Below are 27,545 nucleotides of genomic sequence, written 5' to 3'. Positions count from 1 at the left end.
CCAGAGCCACAAGTACAGAACAAACAGCTCTTTCCAGCTGCAGATAAAGCCCTTAACTTTGTTTCTCTGTCACCTTCCTTGCAAACCACAGCATTTCTTATCAGTGGGGCTGCCCAAGGTCCTCCTCTGCTTTGGAAAACCAGAGGTAGGAGGTAGCAGTGGGAACAAGGACAAGGTCTCGGGCCCTCCTGGCTGCAGTGCCTGGGAGGAGCAGGACTTCACACTCAGGAGCTGCAAGACACAACTTCCCCTTCTCAAGGATTTTCCGTGGTAGCTCCTGGGGCTGGTGACTGACTGACTGACTGTTCTGCTTGGTCTTTTGTCGTAGGCACCACGAAGATGAATAATTCAGTTTGTCAGGTGAAAATTTAAATTGCATCAGTCACACCTCTTCTAGAGTTATCCTGTGATTAAAAATGACAAACGGGTTTCAATGAAACACTGTTTTCATGTTCTCCTAACCTCTCAACACATACGTATTTGAAGCCTAAGAGTGTCATGTGCACTCTTCAAAATGCACGTTTGAAATGATATGTTTAATGTAAGGACGGAGAAAAGTTTCACCCATAGTTTAGATGTAACTGAAAGTGTATTCATTTTCTCTTAAAATATTGAACTTTATTGCCTTACTGCTAGGAACAAGCCATAGCTGTCCAAGCTTTGAATTTTTGCACCTGTCATTAAAGCTTTACTGTTAAATTGTTAACCTCAACCACTGGGATAACATTGAAAACCAATGGGTTCCTTTTCTGAAGGTGCCCCCACTTTGTGTCTGCTTGCTGTTCTCAGTGGTAGTGCTTCAGCACTCAAACAGATATTGCCCTACTCTACAACAGATAGTATGTGGAGATGTAGGCTCCTAGTTTGCGGTGCGTGGAGTTGCAGAGCTCTGGGATTGAAGATGCTGTGCACGGTTCTCTATCCTTCAGGTTTGGTTTGGGGGAGCTTTGTGGGCTCAGAGATGCAGCAGATGTCCAGAACATTTGAGACCCACAAAAGTTAATGGGGTTTTGTGGCTGTCTGGTGCAGTTTTCTTGCCCTGGATTTGAAGGGCTTGTGGATGATGAGTGTCCTGAAGCCCATACTGTGTGTGCACTGGGTGTTACACTGCCCCGACCTGCTTCAGGGTCTTACGTCACATCACCAAAAACTCCAGCATTTGCTTTAGACATCTTCTCCCTTCCTTTTTCAACAGTGAAGCCAGTAATTTTCTCATAAAATATGAAGTCCTCTTGAACACTGCAAGAATAGCACCAGACAAAAATGTTGCCAACAAGCTCTGCTACTCAAGTAATCATTTACATGAATGTGAGAAACAGATTTTTCAAGACTGAAGTGCTAACCCCAATTTACTGTTGCAATCTAAAGTTAGATATTAGGCCTTTCATTACTTCTATTCAGGTGGTCTTTCCAAATCTTAATTCTTTTGCCACAGAGTTCCAATTAAAACTTAGAGCTTGGATCAAACAGCTTTGTAAATGATGTTGATTATGCAGCTCTTTCTGGTGTGTTTTCCATACAAAACGTGTAAACACATGCAGTGTTTATCCATCGGTTTTCAAGCTCTTTGCATTCCACTTATTGACACTATAAAGATGCATGAGTTCAATTATTGAGATAATACTACTTGACCATTTAATTTCCCTAGTAAAAGATGGGACAATTTGTAAGCAAATGAAAGGTTTTTAGCCTAAAACCTGTAAGTGTAAGAGGCTTTGATCCTAGCCCATGGCCTTGGAAATCGGAAAAAGAGCTTTCTAGGGACTACTTAGAAATAAATGATGGATATTGGTGCCATCTCTGAGTGTGGCAGCTGGAAAGTTTAATTATAGGCTGGGAAGTCAGTTAGGGATTAAGGAAAGTGTTAGCAGAAGGGGTGACTGTTAATGACAGCTGTGCTGTAGGCTTCAGAGAGGCAAAGTACATATAGAAGATAAGTGTAAGGCTAGACATATGCTGGCTTTGAACATTCAAAAACTCCAGGCCTTTGTTCCTTGGCACATGAACCCAATTTGTATCATTTTAACATCTCACACATGTGAAAAGGTATGTGTAGAGTTGGGGAAAAATTCCTTCTTTGGTTTCAGAGTCCTGAGCACTGGTGAGATTGTGTTTACTGTTGGAAAACAGCACGTGGGCCAGGGATAAATATAAACCAGGAGAGAAGGATGCACCCATGTCCACATTAGGTGAGTGGCATTGGCCTGAGAGAAGGAGATCCATACAGTGAAATATTTGGGCTGAGGTCCTGCCGTCCACATGCTTTGCACTGGCTTTGCTCTGGTCCCAAACAGCACGCTGCCTCTGCCTGCCAAGACCTGTGAATTAAAACAAGTTCAAAAACCCATGCCATGGAGTGTAGGGTTTGTAAGCATGCTGTACCTTATGTTGCAGACCCACATTAGTAGTTTGAAGAAAGTTCCACATCCTTTTGCCTTTAAAAGCGATACGTTGGGAAATAGTTCAGCATCTGCTCAGGGTGCCTATAAATCCTGTTGCAGAGGTCAGGCACCGCTGCCGAGGTTAGTAATGGTACAAATGGCTAGGATAGCTACAGCTAACACAGTGTTAAGGCTCAATCAATCTTCTTCTGTCATTTTTCTAGGAACTAAGTTCAGGTTTTTTCATTCAAGTACATTCACTCTGTTCTGAAAATAGCAAAATAGAAGGTTTTTTTCTTCTGTGGTACAGGTTTTTCACTATATAAATTTTGTTTGAATGAGGAGGAGTTGGAAGGGATGTGTGCCAGACTTAAACTTACTAGGTGCATACATGACTTAACAAATCTGCTTTCTCACATGCTACAGTATCTGAGAGGACAAAGAATGATAACATGAGCCATCTTTTAGGGAAAAAAAAAAAAGACACCACCCCCCAAAAAAACCCCAAACAAGAAAAAAATGCCCGAATACCCAGAGGCAATCAAAAAACCCCAACCAGCCCACAAAACATACATCAAAAATCCAGACCTTTTGTTATGAAGAGTGTTTAAAACAGATGTGCAATAATGACTTGGTGTCTCTATTGAAGGTAACTGCCTAAATAGAGAAGTTTGGATTTGTCTCTGTTTTATGTGAATTTTGAAATTGCCTTTTATGCAGCTGCAGTAATGGGTCTGCTGTACCTTGCAGACTGCTGTGTCCTGAACATTAAAGGAATAAACTAAGAGAATCATCATTTCCATTACAATCGAACTGATTTGAACCTGTGGCATTATCTATAATACATTTCATAGTTTTATAGCTGTACATGATCTTCCTTAACAATGAAACCTTGTAGAACACAAAAACGTATTTAGTTTAATAAGTTACAAAACTGTCTCTTATGAGATTTCTGGGTGTTACAACACCAAGGTTGTTGCAAAAAGGTAATAATTTAGCTTTTCTGCATATAATTCCATAATGAACACATGGCTGTGATGTATAGGGTAGTATAGTTTGTTGCTTTAAAAATAACTGAATGATTTTCATATAAAAAAATCGTATTTTTGGGGTGCTTGCCAGTTTTGGTTACAGCTGGAGCTGGGTGGTCGAGAGAAGTGCCGATGGTGTTTTCTGTCCTTGCTGGTATGAGCATGGGTGCTGGGTAGGTGCTGTGGCATGTAGGGCCTTTGGTCTCCCTCTCTGGTCCAGCTGCTTCCCACTCACTGAGGAAGGACAGAGGTATTTACACCCCTTGGTCTTGGAGAGCTTGCATGGGAAGCTGTCTCGCATTGAAAAGAAAGCGTTTCATGTGGTATTTAAAATGCTGGACAAGAATTCACAGCAGGCATTTCCTCTCTTCTGAAGTGTGAGCAGAGGAAGAGGAAAAAGAAAAAAAACCCTAATAAAATAGAGCTCTCTTTAGGGATGGTGAAAATGCATACTTGAACCTGTTTTACTTAAGGTTATGTCAGCGCAGGTCAATCCATGTGCTGAACTGGAGATGAAATAAAAAGAAATAAAAAAACCCTCATGCTTTTGAAGGCAGCATGCTTTTATGAGCTTGTAAAAGATTATAAATGGGGTGAAACGAGGAAGAACCTCAAATATATGTATTTTGGAAGTTGTGCCCTTGATTGTATACTTGTGTGTGAGCAAGAGAAGGAATCCCTAACTTGCTTAGTCTGCAGGCTGCTGGGGTTTTCTAAGTGGTTTTGGTTTAGAGTTCCTTTTTCCTTGTTGATTCCTCCCCTCTCCCCCCAACTTGGAAAACCCATTAACTACAGCTGTAATTCTGAGGCTTAGATGCAGTTCTGAGCACAAATGACCCTGCCATATTCCTGGTCTTATTTAGCACTAATGTGTTAGACAAAAAAGAAAGTCTCAGAACCCCACCCTGAAATACTGCAAGCTGCTTTTCTTCTTAAGAACTCCTAAATATCCAAGTCCATACTTGCATCCACTTAAGCCAGCTTGAACTAGCTTCTCTGCAAGTTTTCAGTTGTCTGAATGCCAGCCATTGTCTAGCAGTGGGTTGGAATGAAGCAATATCCTATATTGGCCTGTCAGCCCTTTTTGTGGCTTTGTGTCCCCATGGCACATTTACTGTCAGTACCAAAGGTAGGAGATGATATTCTCCTTAGTGGTGTAATGTAGGCTGGGGTTTTGCTCCCTCTTGAGAAACCAATATCAAAATTGTTTTTAACATACATGCTAAAGGAATCAGCCTCAATCAGTCTTTTGGCTTTTCCATTTCTCTCATTGGAGCATGAGCTACAAGCAGAGCATGTAGTTCATTTCATGAGTGTATTATGATTCACAGATTAAGCTGAAATTGCAGTCTTTCCTCATGATTTAACTTTTGGTTCGTTAAGGGTTGAGGCATACATTTACCAGCATACTGAGAGGAACCTGACACTTATGTTGCAAATAACTTTTCCCCAAAAGCACTGCTTGTGTTGAAACAGTTTGGGCTCTGGCTTCCAGCCATGGGTTCACCTAAGCATATTACAAGAAGTGACAGGTAGACAGAAGTAATACGTATTTTAATGTACTTGACTCAGCTAGAGACCGTAAAACGAGGTAGGCTAGACTTTCCATTCCTAGCAGATGTGAGCTTGCTCTCAATTTATTAATAAGTTACGACACTGCCAGCACTGCCACTCAGGTCACCTTAATGGCCCTGTGGCTGTTGAAAGCGGACAAGAGCATCGAGTTCCTGTGTTTTTTGGAAGATGTCCTCTGCTCTCGTGAAACCACTACAGCAAACGTGCTGGGGGGTCAGCCTGGCCAAATTGCTAATGCCCTCAAGACCTTCTCGAGGAGGTGGAATGCATATGTCAGCGGTGGATGGAAGCTATAGGTGAAATTGGAAATGTTTCCAATTGCAACTCCTTAATATTTTAATAAATAGGAGAGTGTAATGGCATGAATGTACTTTGAATCCAGGGAGCTGCAGTTGTTCTGATACAAATCATGTGCACTCTGTCACTGAAACTAGATCTTTTACAGCAATAAATACTTTACTTTTTTGATGATACACAGCATAAGAAAAAGGACTTTTAAAGTATAAAATGAAAAAAAAATAATATTTACCCAGTAAGTTGAGGGTTTTTTCCTTGCTTTTTGTTGAACGTAATGTAGTTAGGATAGTTATCTTCCACTTGGGAGATCTTTAAGCACGAGTTTGAAGAAAACAGTGTGGGATTTTGAACAGATCAAAGGTTAAAACTGAGTTGCTAATTGTCATAATATGGTGAAATTATTGAGCTTTTTGCTAGCAGGAAAAGTATTGTTTTCAGGTATAAAGCCTTCCTTCCAAACTGTTAAGCACCAGTAAGCACAGCTGATCTTCAGCTGAAAGTAGGGTTTGGATGCTATTACTCGGAAGAAAGGTGGACTGATGGGAAAGAGAACAGAGAACAGGAGAAAGACCCTGAGAGAGAACTAAAAATAGGACTTGCCAGAAGAGACAGAGAGTGGTCTGAGGGACGAACAGCAGCCGTCTGCGAGCTGCAAAGCCGTGTTATGTATCCATTGTCGTCAGGGTGAGGGGGAGTGTGCCTACATTTCAAATAGGAAGAATTAGGTCAGACATTTTGGAAAATTTTTATTAACAGTAAGGCTAGGAAATCAATGGAATATATGGCCTGTGGGGAACATGGAAACTTCAGCATTGTGGGATTTTGGTAAAAGGTGACATAAATATATACCAGGCTGAGTTTAGACAAAGGAAGCTGGGAAGGGGAGCATAGGGCATTGATGTCAGTATGCAAGACAAACCCCCTAATTAAGATCCAGCACATATCTTATGTGCTTGATTTGTTGGTGGTGCTTTTGGCGTGCTTGCATGGCTGTCTCTCTCCAAAGAGAGAGAGCCTCTGGTGGCTGCTGCTGTAGGAATAATTAATGCTGTTCTGGAGCTGAGGGAAGGATTTAGTAGTTTTTGCTTCTTTGGAAACCTTTAAAACAATTATTTCTTAGGGGTAAAGTTTCTGTGGCCCCAGATGTGGTAAAACTCATGCATATAATGGAGGTGACAGAGAGCAGAGTGGGTTGGAGCCCAGCTGCAGGGTCCCGCTTCCCTGGGGCATTCATGACATCTAGCGAGGGGGTGGATTACCTCATTCATTTTTTAGTTCAGATGTAATGGCCATGTGAATATTGGCATGGAGATTTGTGTCCCCACAGAAAACAGACTTAAGAGTGAACAGAAGAGGGGAAGGAGAGGTGAAATGCAACTCTGTCGTTAATCTAGCACCAGGCAGAGCTACTAGAAGTTTTTTCGTTGTTGAGCCACCATTTATGATGCAGCAAGGGTAACTCTTTGTGTTTTCTGCATGTTTATTAGATTCTGAGAATGTTGAATTGTGCACTAAGGTATCAAATTTGTTTGATATATTAAACTTTGAAATTATAAATGCCTTCTTGGGCAAATCTTTCCAGTAAGGAGTGACTGTTACCCAGTTACCTTTCCCCCCGCCCCCCCACACTTCCACATGCTGTGGAATATAAACAAGTTGAATTTTATGGTCTGTGACCTGAAGGGTACTGAAAAAAAAAATTTGGCATAAAATCATCATTAGATAACAATGCACAGCAGTCCTTTGTCACTTGCCCAGAGACTGTTCTGTGCAACATTAGGAGGAAGGATGGAAAAAGCTACTGTTCATGGACTTGTTTCATTGATTTGGGCATTTATATGGTTAGCATGTGAGACAAGTTGGAAACTCAGCACACTGAATAGGGTCTGGTATCAAAGTCTTTCACTCTGTTTCTGAATTGCAGGATTCTCCCTTAAATTAAGGTAGATTGTTTGGATTATTTAGTAGCTATGAAATTAGTGGTTTGTAGCCTTAAAAACACACCATCAAATATTTAGCAGAGGTGTGTATAAGGAAAAGTAATGTGGGGAAGGAAATAATTCAGGTTGTAAAGTTATTTGTTCCTCAGTTAGGTAATAACACCTTTTCTTCTGCTTTTAAGTTATCAACTCAATACAGAGTATTTTTTTTTTATTATTTTAAATGCTCAATTCCTGTTGAGTAACCTAGATTTACATTACTTGCTTTTTTGAAACCCTCATGATTTAAAAGCTGCAAAGAGCTTTTCTTCCTCTTTTTGCTGCAAGAAGTCTGTCTATTCCCTCTTACTCTTAACTTTTGTGATTAAGCTGCATTATTGCAACTTCCTACTTTCTTATTCTTTATCTCCTCCTCCATTTTTTGTGACCACTGTCTTGTGGGGACACTTCAAGCCACCTGTCTGTCCCCATTGCCTCAAACCCTTCTGTCCTCTCTGAGCTGCTGTCACTTCTATGTGTCTGAACTCCAAGAAGGTCATACATGTCACAGAGGAGTTGCCAGATCTGGTGACATCCATCTTCAGAGCCAGCATAATCCAGTATAACACTGGGTCAGGAGTATATAATGTAATTACTATGTAGCTGTATGTAGAGCATTTCAGGGTTTAATAGGTAAAAAGGGTTAGAGCCTCTTTAAAGATAGCTATTTTCTTTGTCAGGCTGTATTGGATGCTGATCTGCAAATCCTCATAGTTTAACTGCACAGATGGTGAAAGGTTTTTGGCTTTATTGGGATGTTATGTGAAGACACAGAAAGCTTTCTCTTAATTCCATGTAGAGCTCATCGTGCAAAGGACCCTCAGGACTTAACTAGTATGCATTGGGACAACATATGTGCGACCTTCCTGTGCTTTGGAAATATGTAACTAAAATGGTCCTAAAACATGTAACCAAAGTGTAACTGAAGCTGGGAGAGAGTCCCGCTTACTCTCTCATTTTAAGTGAGATCACTCTACAGATGCCTGGATCCACTGAAAATATTCTTGTCATCCATGCCTTTCCACTCTGATTGATTCATTCCTAGAAGTCCCTGCTCCTACAGCATCCTCAGATCTTGATTTGCATCCAACACATTATTTAACAGCTGGTGGCTCTGAGGCATTAAAGCAGACTGCTAGCATGTGTATTTTAGTTTTGGGGGAAAACATTGAAATGCATTTTAAAAGGTGGCTGGGAGACTGTTTTTGCAGTGACAGTGTAACTTGGAGCACAGGTGTCATGGGCTAGCTGCCAGTGCCAAATTAACAGTATTTTTGTAATCTGTAGCAGGTAATTAAAGCTCTGGGGAGCATGGGGATCCCAGAAGAGTTTAAGTATAAAAAGCTAGTTGTCTGATGCCGTGGGTTTGGTTTTGGAGAACTGCTGGTTTGCTGATGCAGTGCTCCAAATTGGAAAGTCTATTAGTTGGTATTGCAGGATGTGTTTTATGTTCAAAACTGACATGAATCCCCATGAAATTAAAATCTAAATATGACATTAATAATCCATTTCAGAAAAACAAAAGCTATTATGACTAAACACACTATGATGCCTCACTATGTAGCCTTACTGTATCAGTCCCCTTTAATACCTTTAAAAGTTGAAAAAGTGGATGTAAAATTAGTGTTAGTATAGGAGGGAACAAAAAAAAAAAGGAAAATGAAGTAGGAGCACTTTTGTCCCAAGCCTTAACATGTTGGCTCTCCTTGCACAGAGCGTCTTTATCTAACTAGGTTTCAGGATGGTTTCTCTGGGGTTTTTTTTCACTGCCTATGACTTCTTCCTTCCTTTTGTGTCTGCCTTAGTTTTTGAAGTTTTACTGATTATTTTAATCCAGCGTTCAGGAACACCTGGAGCTCCTCAGTGATGAAGAGCAGGCGCTGCTCTGAGATGCTGTGGGGGAAGGCATTGCTCAAGAGCCCTGCCTTGCACGACCCGTGTCACACATCTGCCTCCACAAAGAAATGAATGATGACCGCCTTAAAAAACTTAAAAGGCTCAGTTCTGGGGAGGTTTATGGAAAACAGTGTGGCCTCCTGAAGCTGAGTATACTGCAGGGCAGCAATGCCTGTGAACCTGTATGGAGCTGGGAGCAGAGATTGCAGCCACAGTGCTGATGTATGTCTTGCCAGGATGGAGCAGCAGTGGACAATGGAAATGGCTGTGGCCAGTTGAAAGAGGTGTTAGGCAGCTGCCTGCCAAATGGCTGTCTTCTCTACTTCCTTCCTCCACCTCTGAACCACTCTGGATTAGAGACAAAGCTACAAAAGTGTAAAAATTAATCCCCTCCAAACTGTAAAATTGGGGAGATAATATCCAGTCACTGCAAAAAAACACCAAAACCCCAAAAAACCCACAAAAAATTATAATACTACATTGCTTTTACAAGTAATAGGCTGGGGAGGGTTTGATTCATCAGTGAGCAGTCCTTTGTGACTTTTTCAAGCACTACTCAGTAAAATGAAGCAAAAAATTGACTGTTTTTGTTGCTGAATTCTAGTTAGTAAGAGATCCAGGAAATCAGAAAATTCAGGTTGATATTTTAAATTACAATTCATTTTTTTGTTTTACTTAATAGTCTCTTCCATCACCTGAGCTAGAAAGATAAATGTCTGCTGGGAGGGAGTCAGAAGCCCTTGGAGGAGATGGGCTTGATGCTCTGCTCTGTACCTTGCCTGTCTGATTCCCTTGTTTCTGTGAGGTTAGGCAGGTCACCAGCTTGGGAGCACTGGAGCACAGTCTATTTAGGTAGTGTATGAAACAGAAAATATTGTTCACAGGTGTTACAGTATTTTGGCCTGAGGGTAGTGTGATAATGTAGCACACCTGCCATGTGTCAGCAACTTGTGAAACTCTTTTTTTTTTTTAAACTTTGAATTCATTCTATTTTCTGCTCAATGTGAGATTATGAACTTTAATGATGTGATGCCTAAAGCACTCTTAGCCTCTGTGACATTAAATGCAACTTTTAAATAGTGACTGATGCACAGGGAGCCCCATGTGAACATTTGGCTCCTGAGCAATTTAGAAAGGTCAAAACTTCATGTAAATGTGACCCAAGTAATCGAAGTCAGTTGTCTGCAGAAAATTAGGGTGTGCCATTGAGAGGTCTTTCTTGCCTTTCTAGTTTCTGAATGAAATATTTATCAATTGGTTTTAATCACAACACTACAAGCAGTTTTGCTGGGGGGGTTGGGTTTTTTTTTTGCCTAGGTTTTTTTGTAACTGCAATGAGGAGAGGGGTGAAATTAAGGGTGTTTCTATGCAATTCTCTCATGACCACCATCTGTGGGATGTAGTCTCCGTTACTGGTTCCTTCATTTCCTTCTCCTCACATCTGTCTACTCCCTGTAATTCCCTGTTGTTTCTTACCATACATATTTATCAAGTTATTTGTGTATTATTTTTGGTTCCCCTTACCTTTCTGCAATTGCAGTATTTCTGTAGGTTAAAGGTTTTTAGTGTGTAGATGCTTTGCTGAAGTCTATTGTAAGCAGGAGTTTATTGTGTTTCTCATGAGTTCTCCTTTTACCTTTTCGGTTTTTTGGTGGGTTATTTTTTGTGTTGGTGGTGACACTGGTTGTTATTTTCTTAATGAATGAAATAACTGTCAGTTTTGGGTTTAATCACTGTGCATTTCTATAGTTACACTCGGCACTCCCAGAAAGGTGTGTGTTTTCCAGCTTGTGTGTGCTCCTGCAGACAGGAGCTGTCTTGCAGGAACTGACATGAACAGTGGCCATGATCAAACCTGCTTTTGAAGCTGGTGGTTGAATCTTGGCAGTGGGGGATGAGGGGGGCAGAGCCAGCCCTCACTCTGGATGCAGGGAAAGGTGCAGTGGCAACTGCACCCCATGCCTGCAGACCTGAAAAGAGAGTTTGATAGGAGAATGCAATTTGCTTCTTCCTCTGGTAAATCAATGTTTGCCCATAGGGAAAGCTGCTTGGATCAGCAGGATAGGAAAAAATGAGCCAAAACATGTTATGGTGGCCTGATTTTTCTTGTCCTGTTCAGAAATTAGGGTAGCCTTGGGGTGCTCTAGGTGTTATGACCTCCAAAAGATGATCTGGTGTTTTCAGGAAACCTGGTCAGTCATACTCTTCATAAAACCTGCATGCAGGAAGGGCAGCAGAAAGGGCGGTGATTCTGGGTTTTATTGCAGTGGGAAGCCACACAACCAGAGAGGAAAACAGACCCAGGTGATTTCACTGAACTGCAGAAATGAAAGGTAAACAGGAGACAAAAACGTTATCCTGTGTGTCCGGGTGCTCTGAAACAGAAGCAAATATGCATTTCTGAATTTACAGTTGCCAACCCAAGTGGAAGGGGTAGCAAAATCAACAAAATTCTAATATCTTATGCTTTATAAAGTTGCGAACAGAGAATTTTTCTGCTCCTATTTGTCTGTATGTAAGTGTCCCATGATGACTCCACACAACTATAGATAACCTCTTCCTGACTGTCATTACAGGTGATATGCTGTCTACTCTAAATCCCACTTGATGACAATTCAAGTTCTTGCTTCACTGTTAGCAAATGCTTGATTGATTTCTGTCTGCAGGAAGTTTGTATGTATTGCAAGGCTCTTATCAGCCTCTCTTTCTGTTCCCTTTCCCAGAGTAAAAAAATCCTGCTCCTTAAACCTTTTTCCACAGATCACATTTTCTAAAGCTGCTATTGTTCTTCCTACTCCCTTCTTGATGTATATTTTTCAAAAAATATGAATCCCAAGCTGAAATACAGTATACTGTATACTTTTCCCTGGTGCTGCAGAAGGCAGAACATCTCCAGCATTGTGTCGACAGGAATTCGCCTTCCTTAACACGACTTCAGACCCTCAAGCTGCTTCATTCCTGACACATAACCCATATCTTCCTTATCACTTTTAACTTCTGAGGTCTCCACTCCTGCTGCCATTATCCTTACAGGAATGTAGTTGGATTCAGCATATATATGATTTTCTGTCAGGCTGCTTTTCTCGTCTTTAAGTTGGGTGAGGATGCCAGCAGTGTGTCCCAACCTCCCCAGTTTGTTGATGAGCATGGATCAGGCACTCTCCTGTCCTTCACTGATCCTCAAATGGCTGTGATTCTCCAAATCAATAAATTTTCACAGGTTGTTATCATGCTGCTAACTGTAGGCTAGTGTTGGGGTTTTTAATCACTTGTGCACCTTTTTTATCCTCTTTTTCTTGTAATGGAAACTATTTCTGTAGTTCACTCATGAAAAAGTCGTGTGGGGCTGTTTTAAAAGGCTTTCTAAAGATAGGCTCTGTCATCTGTACTACTCTACTTCCTTTTTATCAGCTGGGACAGATGTCCTGTCACAGAGAGCAAAAGAAACATTACTCCAGTTTGACATGAATTTTTGATACATTAATGTTAGCTATTTGTTTTGTTTTGTTCCTAATCTCATTATTTTTACAGGATTAGAAATCCTTTAGCAGTGTGCTCCCGTAACTTTGGTATTAAAAGTACACTGTAATTTCTGGCTTTTCTGTTTCCTTTATAAGCTTGGATGCTGTGTTTGGTCTCTTCATTTCTTTTAGACCTTACCTGGCCTCTCTGGCATCTCCATGGCAGTGGTTAACAGTTTAAAGATGATTGATGGTGGTTTCCCAAGCACCGTAAGGAGGTTTCCAGTAGTTCCTGCTGACTTGAAACCAGCTGGCTGACGGATGGGTTTGCTCTGTTCTTCCCTTGCACATCCTTTGCATCAAATGAAATATGCCCCCATTATCTGGTCCCATCTAGCTGCTGTGAAATGAGACACTGAAGAATTCAGCCTTTCTCGTGTTCTGTAACACGCCTGGTTTTCCTTATTATGTATTTATAGACTCTCTTATTATTTGCCACAGCTCTTGGTGATTTTAAGTCAGTTTTTATCCTGGTCTTCATGTTTCCTTTTGTGTTCATGTGTCCTTGGTTCTGCTTTGGTGTATAATCCCTTTTTGATATATTCCCCTCCTTCCCGGGTCCTTTAAAAGCTTCTGACACTTTCTGTCCCCAGCCTTGCTAGGTGAAGGATAATCTCTCCAGAAATGCTCAGCTGCACTTTCATTTGATGGTGGTGCCACCACAGAGGTGCCTGGGATGGCGGAGTTTTGGGTCCTGATGGGTATTTCACATCTGCAGTACCCTTCTTGTCCCCTCTGAAGGGTGTGTCTGGTGGTTTTAAGGTGTCTCCTCTCTCTCTTCTGGATTACGTGACTCCTTCCTTAGATGTTACCTCTAGTTTTCCTTCTTTCATCTTCATCAAGAAACTTTAAAGAAATCTGTATCATGCACCTTCCTGGCAGACCAGACAAATATTTTGAGTCATGCTATGTCTTTCTTGCATCACCTCCAAGCAGCCATTTTTATTATTGTTGATTAACACCTCCCTGCCCTCCCTGCAGTCTCCCTCATGCACTTATGTTTGGGCCCATGTCTTGTGCCGCCACATCTGTTAAGTCACTTAACCTGGATCACACTTTGCTGGCACAATGGCACCTCACTCTGATGCTCAGTGCCTTTCTTGGTTTTCCTCTTGTCTCTTTTGTTATGACTTTTTTGACTTTCTTTTATTTTTTTTTTTTATGTGCAGACTCTAATGCTTTTATGCTTATATGTGTACATTTAGGGTGAGATGCTAAACTCTCAGTACAGCCGGTGTGTTTGTGCCTTGAACTATAAGGGTTGCACTTGCTGGGCTGGAGCCTCACAGCCATGTCAGACAGATGGGGCACCCACTGATGCTGGAAGGAGAAATGCTGCTTCTCCCTCTGCGTGGTGGTGAGGTTCAGCCTTCCCAGCTGAGCCACCAGGCCCCAAAATTACACTGGTGCTGGCATGAGGGGGGTGACAGGAGCTTGTGGTTGGGAGGGGGCATCCAGTGGCCCTTTTTGGGGCTGTTTCCCAATGATGTCCATTTAGGACACATCTTTGCAGTTGCTTTGGCTTGTTGGTGTTCACTGGAGTAGCTGTAGTGCCAGGGAGATGCCTCCTCTGTAAGGCCTGGCTGGCACTGAAGGATGGTGATGGGTCAAGAAAGAGCTGTTTTTAACTCCCGGGGTCCCTGCACCAGATATTTGTGGCTTGGGTGCCTCCTGCACATGAGGGCAAAACTCACCCAACTTAAAATGGATCAACAGAAAATGGTTCTTTTCCTAAAAAGGAACACAACTGGAATGAAATGAGCTGAGGCTTCAGGCAGTTTGATGAAAACAGTTTATATTTCAAGCTTAGAAGGTGGAGTTCTGGTGTGTATTCTTTTCTTGAAACATATATTGGCATTTCTGTTACTGCTCATTGCAGCAATATTGTTCTCCATATGCTCTCCTCATCAGCATCTCATTATTGTTGGATAAATATGCCTCTCATTATGGAGAACATTATTTTTGAAGTATGGAATCATTATTTTGTTACATAACTTCCAAATTTGGACCTTTGCAAAGATTTATAACAATCTTCAAAAATTACTGTAATTAAAGGAGAACTTTCCACAAAGAGAATTAATTAGATCAAAGAAGCTTTTAAATGTAAATCATTAATCTGTGCATTACAGGAAATAGTTAGTGACTATGTATAGTTCATTTAATTATACTTGGTTCAATTTTGTTTTCTCATTACATCACAATTTATTCAGAATTAATTCGCAATTTCTTTTCTAATGTGATTTCTGTTTGCTTAATATAGCATGTATTTTCACTAGCATATAGTTATATATAAATAAAAGTTTATTAGTGACTGCTGGGTTAATTAAACTGTGGAATCTGCTGTCAATTATCTGTGAATTTTGTTGCTCTGTGGATGCAACCCAGAAGGTCTGTGCTTTGAGAACGGGAGGTAGAGTGTCAAATAAGTTTTTGAATGGATGAATGTATACAGTAGATTGGGTCTGTCACTTACTGGAGGGGACCAGGTGACACAGAAGACAACATAGTTTTGGTTCCCTTGTGGAGAAGAGGAAATTATGAGCTTAAAGTCCATAGCAAGTAATTGGTAATGGAAATGGTAATCTTCTGAGCAGTAATAGGTTGGTGGCTGAAGGTAACCAGGTCTAGGTGTGCCATAAGGTTTTAGGATGTAGGGTTTTTTTGTGCAAGTGGTTTACAGGTTTTGTAATCTTATGTAATGAATTTGCATAGTGTAAGGGTAGGAAAATATTTATTTTCTGTAATTTAACCTAATAAAATTATTTTTAAATGTCATGGGTTTTTTTATACCTATTAATATACCTTGACAGTATATTAATATTTATACTCTCTTATCTGTTCATCTGCAGCACTCAAACACTTATATTTTAAAACTGCTGGAAGTACATACATTTTTAACTTAATTTTTTAGTAGTAGATTAAATAAGCTAATTTTGAGCCATTTCCCCTCCCCCCCACTTTTAATCAAAACACTTGATTTTCATTCTGATTGAATTCTGTAGCCAAATTTACCCTAGCCTCAGACTATCCAATATTAGCATCATCTGCGTTGAGTTTGGACTCAGCTAATCTTTTTTGAATCTTTGAACACTGGACTGTAAGCCAAAACTTAGCTATCCAAGACCACATCTGGCTTGCATAGTATTACCTCATTTGTGTAAGGTAGTGCTCCCAGTTTCTTTTCATTATTTTGTTTTCTGTGTGCTGGAAAGGGGAATTTGATATGAAGGCTGTGCTGGCAACAGAAAAGGTTTTTAAGGAACTTCAGTGATTTCGTTCTCACAGTAGAAGTCGTGGTTCTGGTACATAGCTAGGTACAGTAAATAAACTAATCAAATAGGAATAAGAAATTCTCAGCCAGCTGCATGTTTGATAAATGTTTAGGCCCTACTAGCTATTCTGTCAGGTTTGCTGCATACAAAGGTAGAGTAATATTTATGTTGGTGAATTTCTTAAGATTACTGTTATTTCTTCTAGTGAGTGAAATTACCTCTTACTAGGAGGACTGTTTTGCTACTTATAACAGATGAAATGCTGTCAAAGTTCATGTGGATAAGCAGCTGTTTGCTGAGGAAGGCAAAACAAGCTATTGGTTTGCACTGAGAGAGGAATGTTGGTTTTTGTCTTGCAATTTAGGTATTTTCAACCTACACTAGGTGGAATGAGATAACTCTTAATAATACAGTCATCTGAGCAGTTTGTAAGAGATTGGATTCACAATGTGTTTGCTTTGCTTCTATTTACACCTGTAACATAACAGCATGAAATGAATAGTATTTTGTTCTCAGTATTTGTTACTAAACATGTATGCATGGGGAAATAAAGACATTTGGAAATGGGTAACCTTAGGTTAATTAAACCCATCTGCTGTCTGACTAATGACAGTAATACTGTATCCAGGGAATCTCTTATGCTAAAAGATTTGATAAGGCACACAAAGTTTTCTAACAAAGCACTCTTAAACCAGCGAGGACTCATGGAACTGGAGAGAAAACCAATCCTGGAGAGTAACTCAGTATTGTAAGGCTGTGTTTCATGTGGGAATGTCCCAGAAGAATATAAGAACCACGTTTGTTTTTCCCTGAGATTCAAAATTATAACTGGCAGGAAAAGTAAAACTTGTTTTTATCTCATGCTACATGAAGTTGTGGTTTATGGGGCTGATTTAAATGGCTGTGTTTCCATGCTTACAAACAGCTAGGATACAAATGGTCATTAGGAAAGAAGCTACACAGGGTGCAAAAATGAGCTTCAAGTGACACCATGATGGCAGCTGAAGGAAGACAGACTTTTGATTTGTATTGGTTGGCAGTCCGATCCTATACTTCTTATATATATCCTTATATATATACCTCTTATATCCTTATATATATATATATATATATATATACCTCTTATATATATCTTATACCTCCTTAATACCTCTTTCTAAACAGCAAGCATGATAGCTACTTTTTATTTACACCATTCTAATTCATACCAAGAGGGGGGAAAATAAAGACTTGATACTACAACTTGTATGCATTACACGTCGTATTGGTCATAGGTCCTCTTTAGTATTGTTTGATCAATGATTTTTGTAGCTGTAAGTTAGGTTTTGGCTACTTCCTAATGCATAGTTTCTGGAAAAGAAAATGAAATATGTAGTTTGAGTTTACTGAAATAATTACTTGGTTAATTTGCATTTCATATTTTCATACGCTTGTACAAAACATGATGTTGGGGGAAACTTGGGACATTCATGGAGGCCTGCGTGCTTTTCAAGGCAACTGTAACAGCATCAGATGAAAAATAGTTTATTCCATGTTGAATTGACAGATGGGTAAACCAAAACTCTGAGAGAATAATGTTGTTCTGGAATTTAATATTTAAAGCGTACAAAAAAGAGTGGCTTAGGAGAATTGAACGTAGAGGATGGGTTTGTGTGATCTACATTGGAGGAACTTGTTTAGGCTTCCTTTGTAGTGAGTTGGACGAAGTTGCGCTAGTATGTGATTTATCTCAGCTTAAAGCAGGAATCTAAAATAGGTCAGATGAATCGCTCTCTGAAGCGTCTGTTTTTCTCCTCCACATTTAAAGTGACCATCTCAGATATGGACAGCTGAAGTTCAATTAGGTGAACACATTTCCGACTGTCACATTTTAAGACCCAAGCTAATTATTGCTTTTTGTAGATGCTAAAGACAATTTGTTAAATAATGCGTTTTAAAAGGGCTTTTTTTATACAGTTGTGCCAGTTTGAGTGTAGAAATTTATGATGTGTTCCTAAACAAGTGTGTCACACGTTAGTACTTCAAAAATGTGGCCTGAAGCATAAATCTGCCATGTATGCTTTCTAGTTCTGCTTCTCTCTTGTGTTATTTTGGCTTACATGGGGTAGGAACATGCACTCCTATCCCCATACGCAGGGCAAAAGCTGAGCACAGGCTGAATGCTGTTACTTGCTTTGCTCTACAGGGACATGTGTTCACTAGAGAGCTTAGCCTTGAAAGTGCAGAATACGTAAGTGAGTTTGGAAATAGTAATTGGCCTAATTTAAAACATTTTCTGTCAAACAATTTAGCTTATTAAACATTTTAAAAAAAAATAGTTTATTTTTCTTGTGATCTATAATAAACCTACTTCTACTAGTAAACATTGTAGTGTATTCTGGGAGTTGATAGTGAATTCCTAGCAGATGAGTTAGCAGATGTATATTCTGTGCAACCACCTATAATTACACAGTAGCTATGGTTACCAGGTTAAAGGAATCATGTCCTGATGATGAACAGAAATAGATTGCAGCAGACTGGTTTGTTTCTTAAAAGCAAAATGCTCAAGCAAAGTTCATGAGGTCTGAGAACATATGAGTAACAAACGTAAAAGCACACTCCCTTTACTGAATTGGTGCAGAGCCTGCTTTTTCAAATCCTTGTTTTGATACAAAATCGCAGTATTTTTTTAACATTCGGTTTTGCTTGTATGTAGTTGGAGAATTGGCACATTCTAGCACATGCAGAATCACAGAATCCTTTAGGTTGAAAAGACCTCTAAGATCATGGAGTCCAACAGATAATATGTTGCCTGGAAGCATCAAAAGCACTTGAGTACATTTCCCAAAAGGAGTGCAGATGTTGAGGAGCTCAAGCCATATTGGTTTCAGTGTAAAGGACAAAAGATTTAATTTTTCAAAAGTTTCCAAATGCTTTAGAACTGCAGTGGATTTTGTTGGATTTAAGGCCCTCAATCACATAAGTTTTTCTCATCATGTTGCTCTCCCTCTATGAATTATGAACTATGTATTCTATATTTAATTGGAACAGAAGTCCTATAATGTCAGTGTATTACAGTGTAAAATAAGATTTTATGGAAAAACACTCTTCCTTAGAGTATGGATGCATTTAGACCTGTCTTTTACACCAGGGAAGCTTTCCTAGGGATGCCAGTTGGATCAGTGTGATAGCCACTTTAAATTCTAAGCATATCAAGACTAACACTTTGTGCCCGATCTTTCTTCATTTTGTAAGCCTAGCTTACAAATTCACGGCTGTGAGAGTGTACTCAGTGGGTCTGTTCACCTTGTTTTGCAGAATAACCAACCATGACTACAGAATCAGGATCGGACTCCGAGTCCAAGGATAAAGAGCAGGATCAGCAGGAGAGCCCTGCGCAGCAAGGGGCAGCAGAGACCCAGCCGCAGGACCAGCAGCAGCAGCAGCAGCAAGAGCAGCAACAGCAGCCAAGTGAAGAACCTCAAAACGCACTCGAGCAGTTCTCAGCTGTGGCAGCACACAGCACACCAGTGAAAAAGGAGCAGGTAAGGGAGCCTGAGCATGCAAGTAGCTGTGTACCCACTTACTGCTCCTGGGAAATAACAAGTCTGGTATGTTAGGAGGGGAAATATATATTCAGTGATGCATGGAAGGGTGTTTGATGTGATGCTGTAGATCTTGGCTGGCTGGCCTTTTGCATCTAAAGAATAATAGTTCTCACACAGAATGTTTTGAAGTTCATGGCAGGTATTTCTGCCTGCAGTGCTTAAATATAAAGGTAGTCTCATTAACTAAGCAGGAAACATCTTCGATCTTGCATTTGTGTTAGATAGCACACAGTGTCAGTTTTTATGAAGCTGAAAATGTTTTCAGAGTTCATTTCTTTTGACACCTGCTGAACACTGATTTCATGCTTGCTTGTCTGATGTGTGAGCCATGAAGTCTGTGGTCCCTTAAGTTTCTCATGGTTCTGGAATAACTGCATTATAATTACTTGAACTATTCATGTAATAGGTTTCAGAAGAGCTGTTGCGTGCTTTTCCATTTGGTTTATTGTAACACTTATTAAATTTGCGGAAGCTGCTTTCTTCTTCCCGTTAATAATTTCCAGTCAATAGGATTAACAGACATTGTTCTTCATGGGTAACTGACCCACAAATAATGAGGTACCTGCAAATCACTTCACTTAGCTCCATAAGGTTATGACCCTCATCTGATCACATTCACCTTTGGAGAGAGTCAGTCTAACTCCTCCTCTCCTCCATCCTTTAAAAAATTTCTGGCTGTTTGAAGTGGGCTCCTGTTATTTTACCTGGCTGGAAGAGACAGTGCTGGTGAAGCAAGCAGATGTAAGGTGTTACTTAAAATCAGTGTGAGTGCTCCTCTAGAAGCTCTCGGGAGCTGGCTGTGGTCTTGGGTTTTAAGCTTTTTTTCAGAAAGCTACAGCCCAAACTTAGTGTTGGTGTGGAAAAAATGAGCGTATGAGCAATTTCAGATGCAAAATATTTTTGTATCTCACTCTGGTAGGCGTGCATTATCTAAATGTTTGGCACAACAAATGTTTCTGGGACCAAATTAAAACAGGTGTCTAAAATCTTCCATCTCAAGAAGTAGACAGCAGGGCAGGATTTCTGCTGTTGATTGCTGTTGAAGTTCAGCCCTTGGAAGAACTGAGGGTTTTTTTGAATCGCCAGCCATTTCTATTGTTGATAACCCTTGATAACCTCACTCCATTGCCCACTAGACACCTCTCTTTTCTTGCTCCCACATCCACCAATTATGTGTTGGGACAATTTTGGTCTCTGAAATAGATCAGAAATTGCCTGTAATTATTTTGGGGGAGAGAAGCAAGGGCTGCTTGTCCAAAAGAGGAAGGTGTTGAATAAACTGGTCATTAATTTAAAGTGTAATTTTATCAGTCCTAGGCATAAGTAGTATTATTTTGTTTTTCCAGACATTTTCAGTAATCATTACACTTCAAGTTTCTTTTCATCTTAAAAAATTAAATAAACCAAAAAACCCCAAACCACAAAAGAAATCCAACCCCAAAATAACCACACACACAAAAAACCACCCCAAATTAGACACCAAAACTGTCCATCTTTATTAAGAGGTGTGAGTTTGCAGACCTGAGATGCTCTCATGTGCTGCGTGATCCCTTTCTTTCCCAAAGGAGATCACAGTGAGCTGGTGTCTGTAGAAGGCTTGATAGAAAAACTGGGTTAGTGAAAGGGATATGCGACACCTTCCTGTTGAGATTACCAGATTGAATCCAAATGTCCATGCTGTAAGCAGACTGCCAAATCCAACAGCGATGGTAGGCCCAGTACATTTCACAGTGGCTTAAGTGTCTGTATCACAGGAAAGAACCGTTCAAAAGCAGCACTAAGAGACAAAGCTATTTGCAATGGTGTCATTAAAAAAAACAAAACTTGAAGCTGCTCATTCTCTTTCTTGATGTCTGTAATTGTAGTGAGGAAATTGATTTTTGCTCTTGCTCATATGAGAGAACCTTGGGAAGAAAGATTTAAATTACCAATCCATGAAAGTGTCTTTTGTCACCTTATACACATAAAAAACCCCAAAACATTTTAATGAAGAGGAAGAACCTTTCCATATTGAGATTAATAGTTATTAGAGAAATAAGTCCTTCCTATCAGGTGTAATAATGCAGCCTAACTATATGCCTGCCTTCCTGTCTCTTTGAAAAAGAGAAGGTGGCATCACATGGGTTGGGCATCAATATTTCCAAGCAACTACCATAAGTAGGTGGGATTAATGTGTTGTGCAAGCGTGGTAATATCACTTCATACCCCAATGAGACGCTGCGAAGTAGCCAAGATCATTACTGCTGAATCCCGAGACTCCAAAGGCTTCCTTTGAGAGGAGGTGCAGCTTCAGAAGGGCTTGAACATACTGTGTCACAGATGAAAGAGGTTATGCTCAAAAAATGCAAACCCTGAAGCAACTTCTGCTGCACTAGAATTTAGTCGATAACACCAAAAATACTGCAAGAATATGGTACAAAAGTATCTCGGAGAAGAATTTAGAAGAAAATGCAGCTACGCTTGCAGAGTTCAAAATGATTCACTGTGTACATGGATTTTTCACTGGCTATCTTTTTTTCCTAGATTCCAGAATGTCAGGTTTCTTTAGGAAGAAGGGTCTTAATACAGTCTGAAAGTACCTCAATGCCTGAACATGTCAGCATAGTTTGGGGTAATCTTCTCTAATAGTTCTTGGCATGTTTTTTTCTCCAGACAAATGAGAGAAAATCTTCTGTATGATTTTAACCTAGACACATTCCCCTGATCTTAATGTAAAAGGGAACTTTAACAAACAAAATAACCTCAGTAATATTTTTAAATATTTATAAATAAACAAAACTCTGCTGTAGTCTTAAGTTTCCAACTGTCTTTATGAAGGAAAATAACTACTAGTCCATTAGGATTCCCAGAAATTACTTGCAGGCCAAATATAGTTCTCAAGTTTAAATGGGCGATGGGCACCCTTGTTGTTGTGGGCTTTTCTCTCAAGCAGCTTTTCTGTTTTCTTGTAAAAGATTAGTTAGTTCCATGTGTCTGGGGTATTTCGTTGGTGTTTTTTTTTTTTGTTGGAGTGGAGTACTAACTCTCACATCAGAAATGTCATGAGCCACTGTGTATGACAGTGCTGCTTTTTTTTTCATCCCCAGAATGACTTCTGCATCCACATATAAGCACATGCAGCTTCCCTGGCAGATTTCTTTTAACAAAATGTACAGAAATCATCAGAGTCCCTCTGCCCATCAGCAGCAGTGCAGCTCTGCACAGAGGCCCTAGGAGGAGGCATCTTCAGTCTTTTTTATATCTCATTGCACCAGCCTGGACCACTTGCCAGCTGGTTGTGGAGGTGGTGGAAGGTTAGCTGGCCTCAAGCCTTGCTGTGAACCCAGGGGGACTCTCTCTCTTTGTCACAGCTGCTGTGAGTGTTAAATGCTCAGCAAACAGCTAATCCACTGACATACTTTGTGTCTCCATCTCCTGACAGTCTTCAAGGTATGTTAGGACCTTGAGATCCAGATGTCAAAGCTGATGTCCAAGTACTGGAAGGAGAAAGTCCTTTAGTGCTAGAGCTAGATGGGAGAAGAGATGGCAGGTGCTGGTCTGCTCCTGGGGAAGAAAATCCATGTCTTGGGAGATGTGGTGGATTTTGAAACCAGCTCTTGCTTTTTTATCTTTCTAGTTCCTTTTTCTTCTAGCCTCCCCACCTAGGAAGTGCAGGAGACCATTGCCATGTCCTGTGTTGCAGAGAAAGTAGGACCGTGGGGTCTTGCCTCACCTCCTTGTAATTTGCTGGGGCTTTGGTGGGAGCTGGCACCTTTGGTATCACAGCCAGCCAGCTCCAAATTCCCCTTCTCCCCATTCACCTGAAGGCAGAGGGGAAGCTTATGGCTTGTTTTTATGAAATCACTCAGGGACAGTTCACTGTGATTTAGCAGTACACTATTGTTTCTGGTTATATGATGCAAGGTTGTTCTGGTCTCAATGCAGATTAAAGCCTTTAGATGGATTTGCTCCATTCTCATGAAGTCTGTTATATTCAATGAATGGAAACAGACTTGGAGGGTTAATTTACAATATATTTCCAGTAATGCTTGTTGCTTATTATACTGAAATAATTCAGAGCTAAAGCAGGGTGGGGGTTTTTTTGCCTTGTAGTGAGATAACAGAAAGACTTTTTTATTTTATTTAAGCTTTAGCTTAAGTATTACTGCACTCTTTTTGAGGTTTTGTTTGGAATCTATCAGGACATAACTGATGAGAAGGGTAATGACTGCAGCACAGTGCTGTTGCTAGGAAGGGTGAAATGCTGTAGAGCTGCTCTGGCTTTCATCTAGTGCCGTGGAGAGAACCACGTGCTGCACTGTATCACGGTAACTCTTCAAATGGCCTTATTCTCAGATAAACCCAAACAAAAGTGACCATGGTTGTTTCTTCTTGCCCCTTTTCCCTGCAGTATATTTGTCTTTCAAACAGCACCTTTCTTGTCAGCCGGAGGGACTTACTGGGCATCTTCAGAGAGCAAAATTCAGCATCTCATTCTGTACTTATGATCCATTAGTCAGCTGGCTGCACATAAAAGTTGTTTGGTCCCTCACTTCCATCCTATTTGTTTAACCCTTTGCTTGGGTGCTTGGGTAGCCTTTTGCTCTCCCGGGCATGTCAGCATCCCCCTGTGAATTCACACTGTTAGGGGGGGCATCCATGCCCTCATTCAGGGACTGATTTCTCACTGACAGCAAAATTAGTGCAAACCTGATGGTATTTTTCTATTCCGTATGGCACCATGGAAGCATCATATGATTTAATAGGTATGGGACTTTAAAATAATAGCTGGGAGGAACCTGGGAAATCTTTCCAATAAAGATTGTCCTACATCAGGGGCTTTCTTGTCCAAGCCCCACACAATGAAAGGCTCAATGAAATGCTTGGGTGAAGGGTGCACAGTGTACTGCACGGCATGATTGGTTTATCTCACTTCAAAAAGTATCTATCTTTCTCTCTATAGGTCACAGAGAAAGAACAAGAGTTTGCAGCTACAAGTGCAAAACAGCTGGAATATCAGCAGCTAGAGGAAGACAAGCTTTCTCAAAAATCTTCATCTAGCAAACTCTCCAAGTCTCCTCTAAAGATTGTCAAGAAACCGAAAAATATGCAATGCAAAGTGACACTCCTGGATGGATCGGAATATGCATGTGAAGTAGAGGTAAATGGCTTTTTGTCTTCTTTTTTTTCAACTGTCCAGAAGTAAATAGTGGAAATTATATTTCTAATTTAAGCAAAAGGATGAATGTCCTGATATTTTGCCGGTGCCAAGCTCAGATATGCTTTCGTTGTTTTTTCTGGACACTGAAGAAGGTGCACAGATTTGAGCTAGGTAAGGCATTCTGAGCACTCCCTGAAACAGCCAGAGACTTTGGATTAATTTTTTGTTGGCACATGCCACATCAGAATGCAGAAAACAAATTATGGGCAACAAAACCCATAAACAAAGAAGGATTTTGATCGCATCGGGCTTTTCTTTTCCTCGGTACTCTGCTGAGTTGAGACTTACATTGAGTCATTGTCCATGAAGTAATTCTGACTATTGTGAGATGAGTAAGGGCATGAGAGATGTCCTGGGTAAGTGGGGGAAATTTCAGGAACAAATAACAGTGGGAGTGGAGAGTTTTGTGTGCTTATCCATGTCTGTGAACCATAACTGTGTCTCAATGTTACTGGCAGAAAGATGCTGTGATTTTTCTGTAAGGAAACTTGCTTTCCCTGCTGAGACTGACAGGAGCCTACTTTTGGGACAAGTGCACTCTTACTAAGGAGCCAGTCTGTGCCAGGGGGCAGACCCGTGCTAAGAGGATACCTTGCCTTGAACTCCAGAAGGTCCCAGAAAAGCAGAAAGTGAGCACATTGATTGCCTCAGAGTAAGCATGACAAAATTCAGCATTTCAGAGTTGACCCATTTCTCCATTCACTCGTTGTCAACGAGATGATTTTTGGACAGTGGACTAACCTTTCCTGAACCTGCTTCGGGTCAGGAGGTCATGCATGCAAGGAAGGGCTGATCCCTGGCTGAGCAGCGGATAGTAGAGGAAGGATATGTGTTGGAGGGCTTGGCAAAGCCAACCCTTCTTTGGGTAACCTCAGAGTGCCATGGAAAAGAAAAGTCACCTGGGGAGAACAGGAGAGTATAAAGGCAGAGATTAAATAGTCTCCAGTCTTGAAAGGGGAATCCGAAGGAGCATGGAGAAGGAGAGAGCGTGGAGGAAAAAGTACTGACTGGGAGCCAAATCATGACATCTTTACAATCAGGTTGTGCTTGGCCCTCATGTCTGTCAGCTGCTCTCCTTTTAAGTGCTTTGGAAAATGGCATGTGAGGAAAAGCCTTATTGGTTTTTATTTAACCCTGACTTTGCAGTTTGGGCCACATTTTGCTATGGTATGAGTGAGTTGCGAACAGAAGCTGGTATTTTACTACTCTTACAACAACTTGGCAGTCCATGCTGTTGAGTATCTTTTAATTTCACTGGTTGAGTCCTCTGTTGTTTCCTTCAGTCTAGGACTAGCTGTTTGGCCACATACCTTGTGACTATTAAATGGTCATTTCTTGACCTGCAGTCTCAGTTTGGTCTCTCAAGGATAGCATGTGAGCCATTAAGCTGGAAGAATGACTCATACTGGCTTTGATGTAAAGAGTCAAACTTGTTTCAGCTCTTGCCACTTGCTTGTAAAATGTGAGTCACTTTTTGGAATACAATCAAGCAAATTTTACCAAATAGGATTTCTATCGAAATCTTGTAGCAGGCTGAGCTTTATTGGAATCTAAGATGGTGCAGAAAGAGAGATTTGTTATGTCAGGTTTCCACTTATGCAAAAAATATGAATAATAATTTCTGATAGGAAGTTGCACTCTTCCACTAAACTTGAGCTCTGTTGGAGTTGAAGTGTCAAAATGCTAGCATATGCAAGCCATCATGTTTTATTGCTTGTGAAATTTCTCTGCTCTGCAAGTTCTGAATAGCTCTTGAATAATGTCCAGTATAAATTTTGTATGCATTTTTCTACTTACATTGCTGAAATATTTTGAAGTTGTATTGACTGTCATCAGTAATCATTTTATCTGCTTCTAAGATGATCAGGCTGCCTAGGCAGAATGTAATATTGATGAGAATATAGCTCCTAAAAGGATGAATCCTCAAATGACAAAGCTGTAAGGCTATAATGATGAGCAGACTGTTGAAACAGAAGTTAGTTAGAAGGAACAAATATTTCAGGGAACAAGTGCAGCTGGAGTGACCTATGCATTTACTTGCCTTAAAAGGGCAATTCAGACTTTGCATCCTTCCTAGGTGGTATTGTCAGTATGTTGTGTGTATGGAGGATGCAACTAGGGGGAACCTCTCTGGCGCAGCCCACTCCAGCCCATCAGAACATTTTGTAGATCCCCAGGGGAGTCTACTTTCCATGTGCATAAAGTTTAGCTACAGCAAAAGGATGCTGAGTCCAGCCAAGATAAATTCTGTGACTTTCACTGTGCTTTTTCTCCTGAGGAGAAAAAAGTATATACAAAGGGAGTTAGTAGGGCAGAGAAACTGAGGGTCTGTCTCAGCAGACATCTCAGGAAATCATGTAGGAGGCTGAAGGTGAAGTTCTCCTACAAGAATTTTGGATAATAACAAAGTTTTGTGGCTGTTTCACAGAAACTCAGTGCTGCAACATGAGAAATAAATCTGTCATGTTTCAGAAAAATGCTGTCATATTTGAAGGCTCACCTACAAGTGAACTCACTGTATCAACTTAAATGGGGAAAAAAACCCTATACATGCACATCTCTCTCTCTATATATAGATAGATATATGAAGTATACTGAGACACCCAACAAGTTATGGAGGTCAGTAAATTCCCCAAGATTAATTCTTTAAAGGAAAGGTGAGAGGGGCAGACAACACATGGCAATCAGATATTTAATACTTCCATTCCTTGTGTTCAACCCACTCAGCTGCATCTTTTGGAGTGGACAGTGACCCAGGGTAGGAATGTGACAGTTGGTGAATGTGAGTCAGAAATGTCATCCTATG

The 27,545-nt window shown here is 40.5% G+C and overlaps 1 protein-coding gene across 29 annotated transcripts in view; it reads left to right on the top strand.

The window, feature by feature from the left end:
- Nucleotides 1-27,545, top strand: part of EPB41L3 (erythrocyte membrane protein band 4.1 like 3) — a 141,621-nt gene that overhangs the window by 56,805 nt on the left and 57,271 nt on the right. For 27 of the 29 annotated variants that reach the window (XM_064656235.1, XM_064656227.1, XM_064656247.1 and 24 more), the window contains exons 2-3: nt 19,250-19,476; nt 24,482-24,679. In XM_064656235.1, coding sequence (XP_064512305.1) covers nt 19,261-19,476; nt 24,482-24,679 — 414 coding nt within the window. In that variant the 5' untranslated portion in view covers nt 19,250-19,260. The remainder of the gene's footprint in view (nt 1-19,249; nt 19,477-24,481; nt 24,680-27,545) is intronic. The other 2 variants (XM_064656448.1, XM_064656282.1) reach the window with 1 other exon arrangement.

This window comes from Pseudopipra pipra, chromosome 1 (assembly GCF_036250125.1).
Source record: "Pseudopipra pipra isolate bDixPip1 chromosome 1, bDixPip1.hap1, whole genome shotgun sequence".
In the NCBI taxonomy this organism is placed as follows: Eukaryota; Metazoa; Chordata; class Aves; order Passeriformes; family Pipridae; genus Pseudopipra; species Pseudopipra pipra.
The sequence above is the reverse complement of the archived record's forward strand: the minus strand, read 5'-3'. Positions and strand labels throughout refer to the sequence as shown.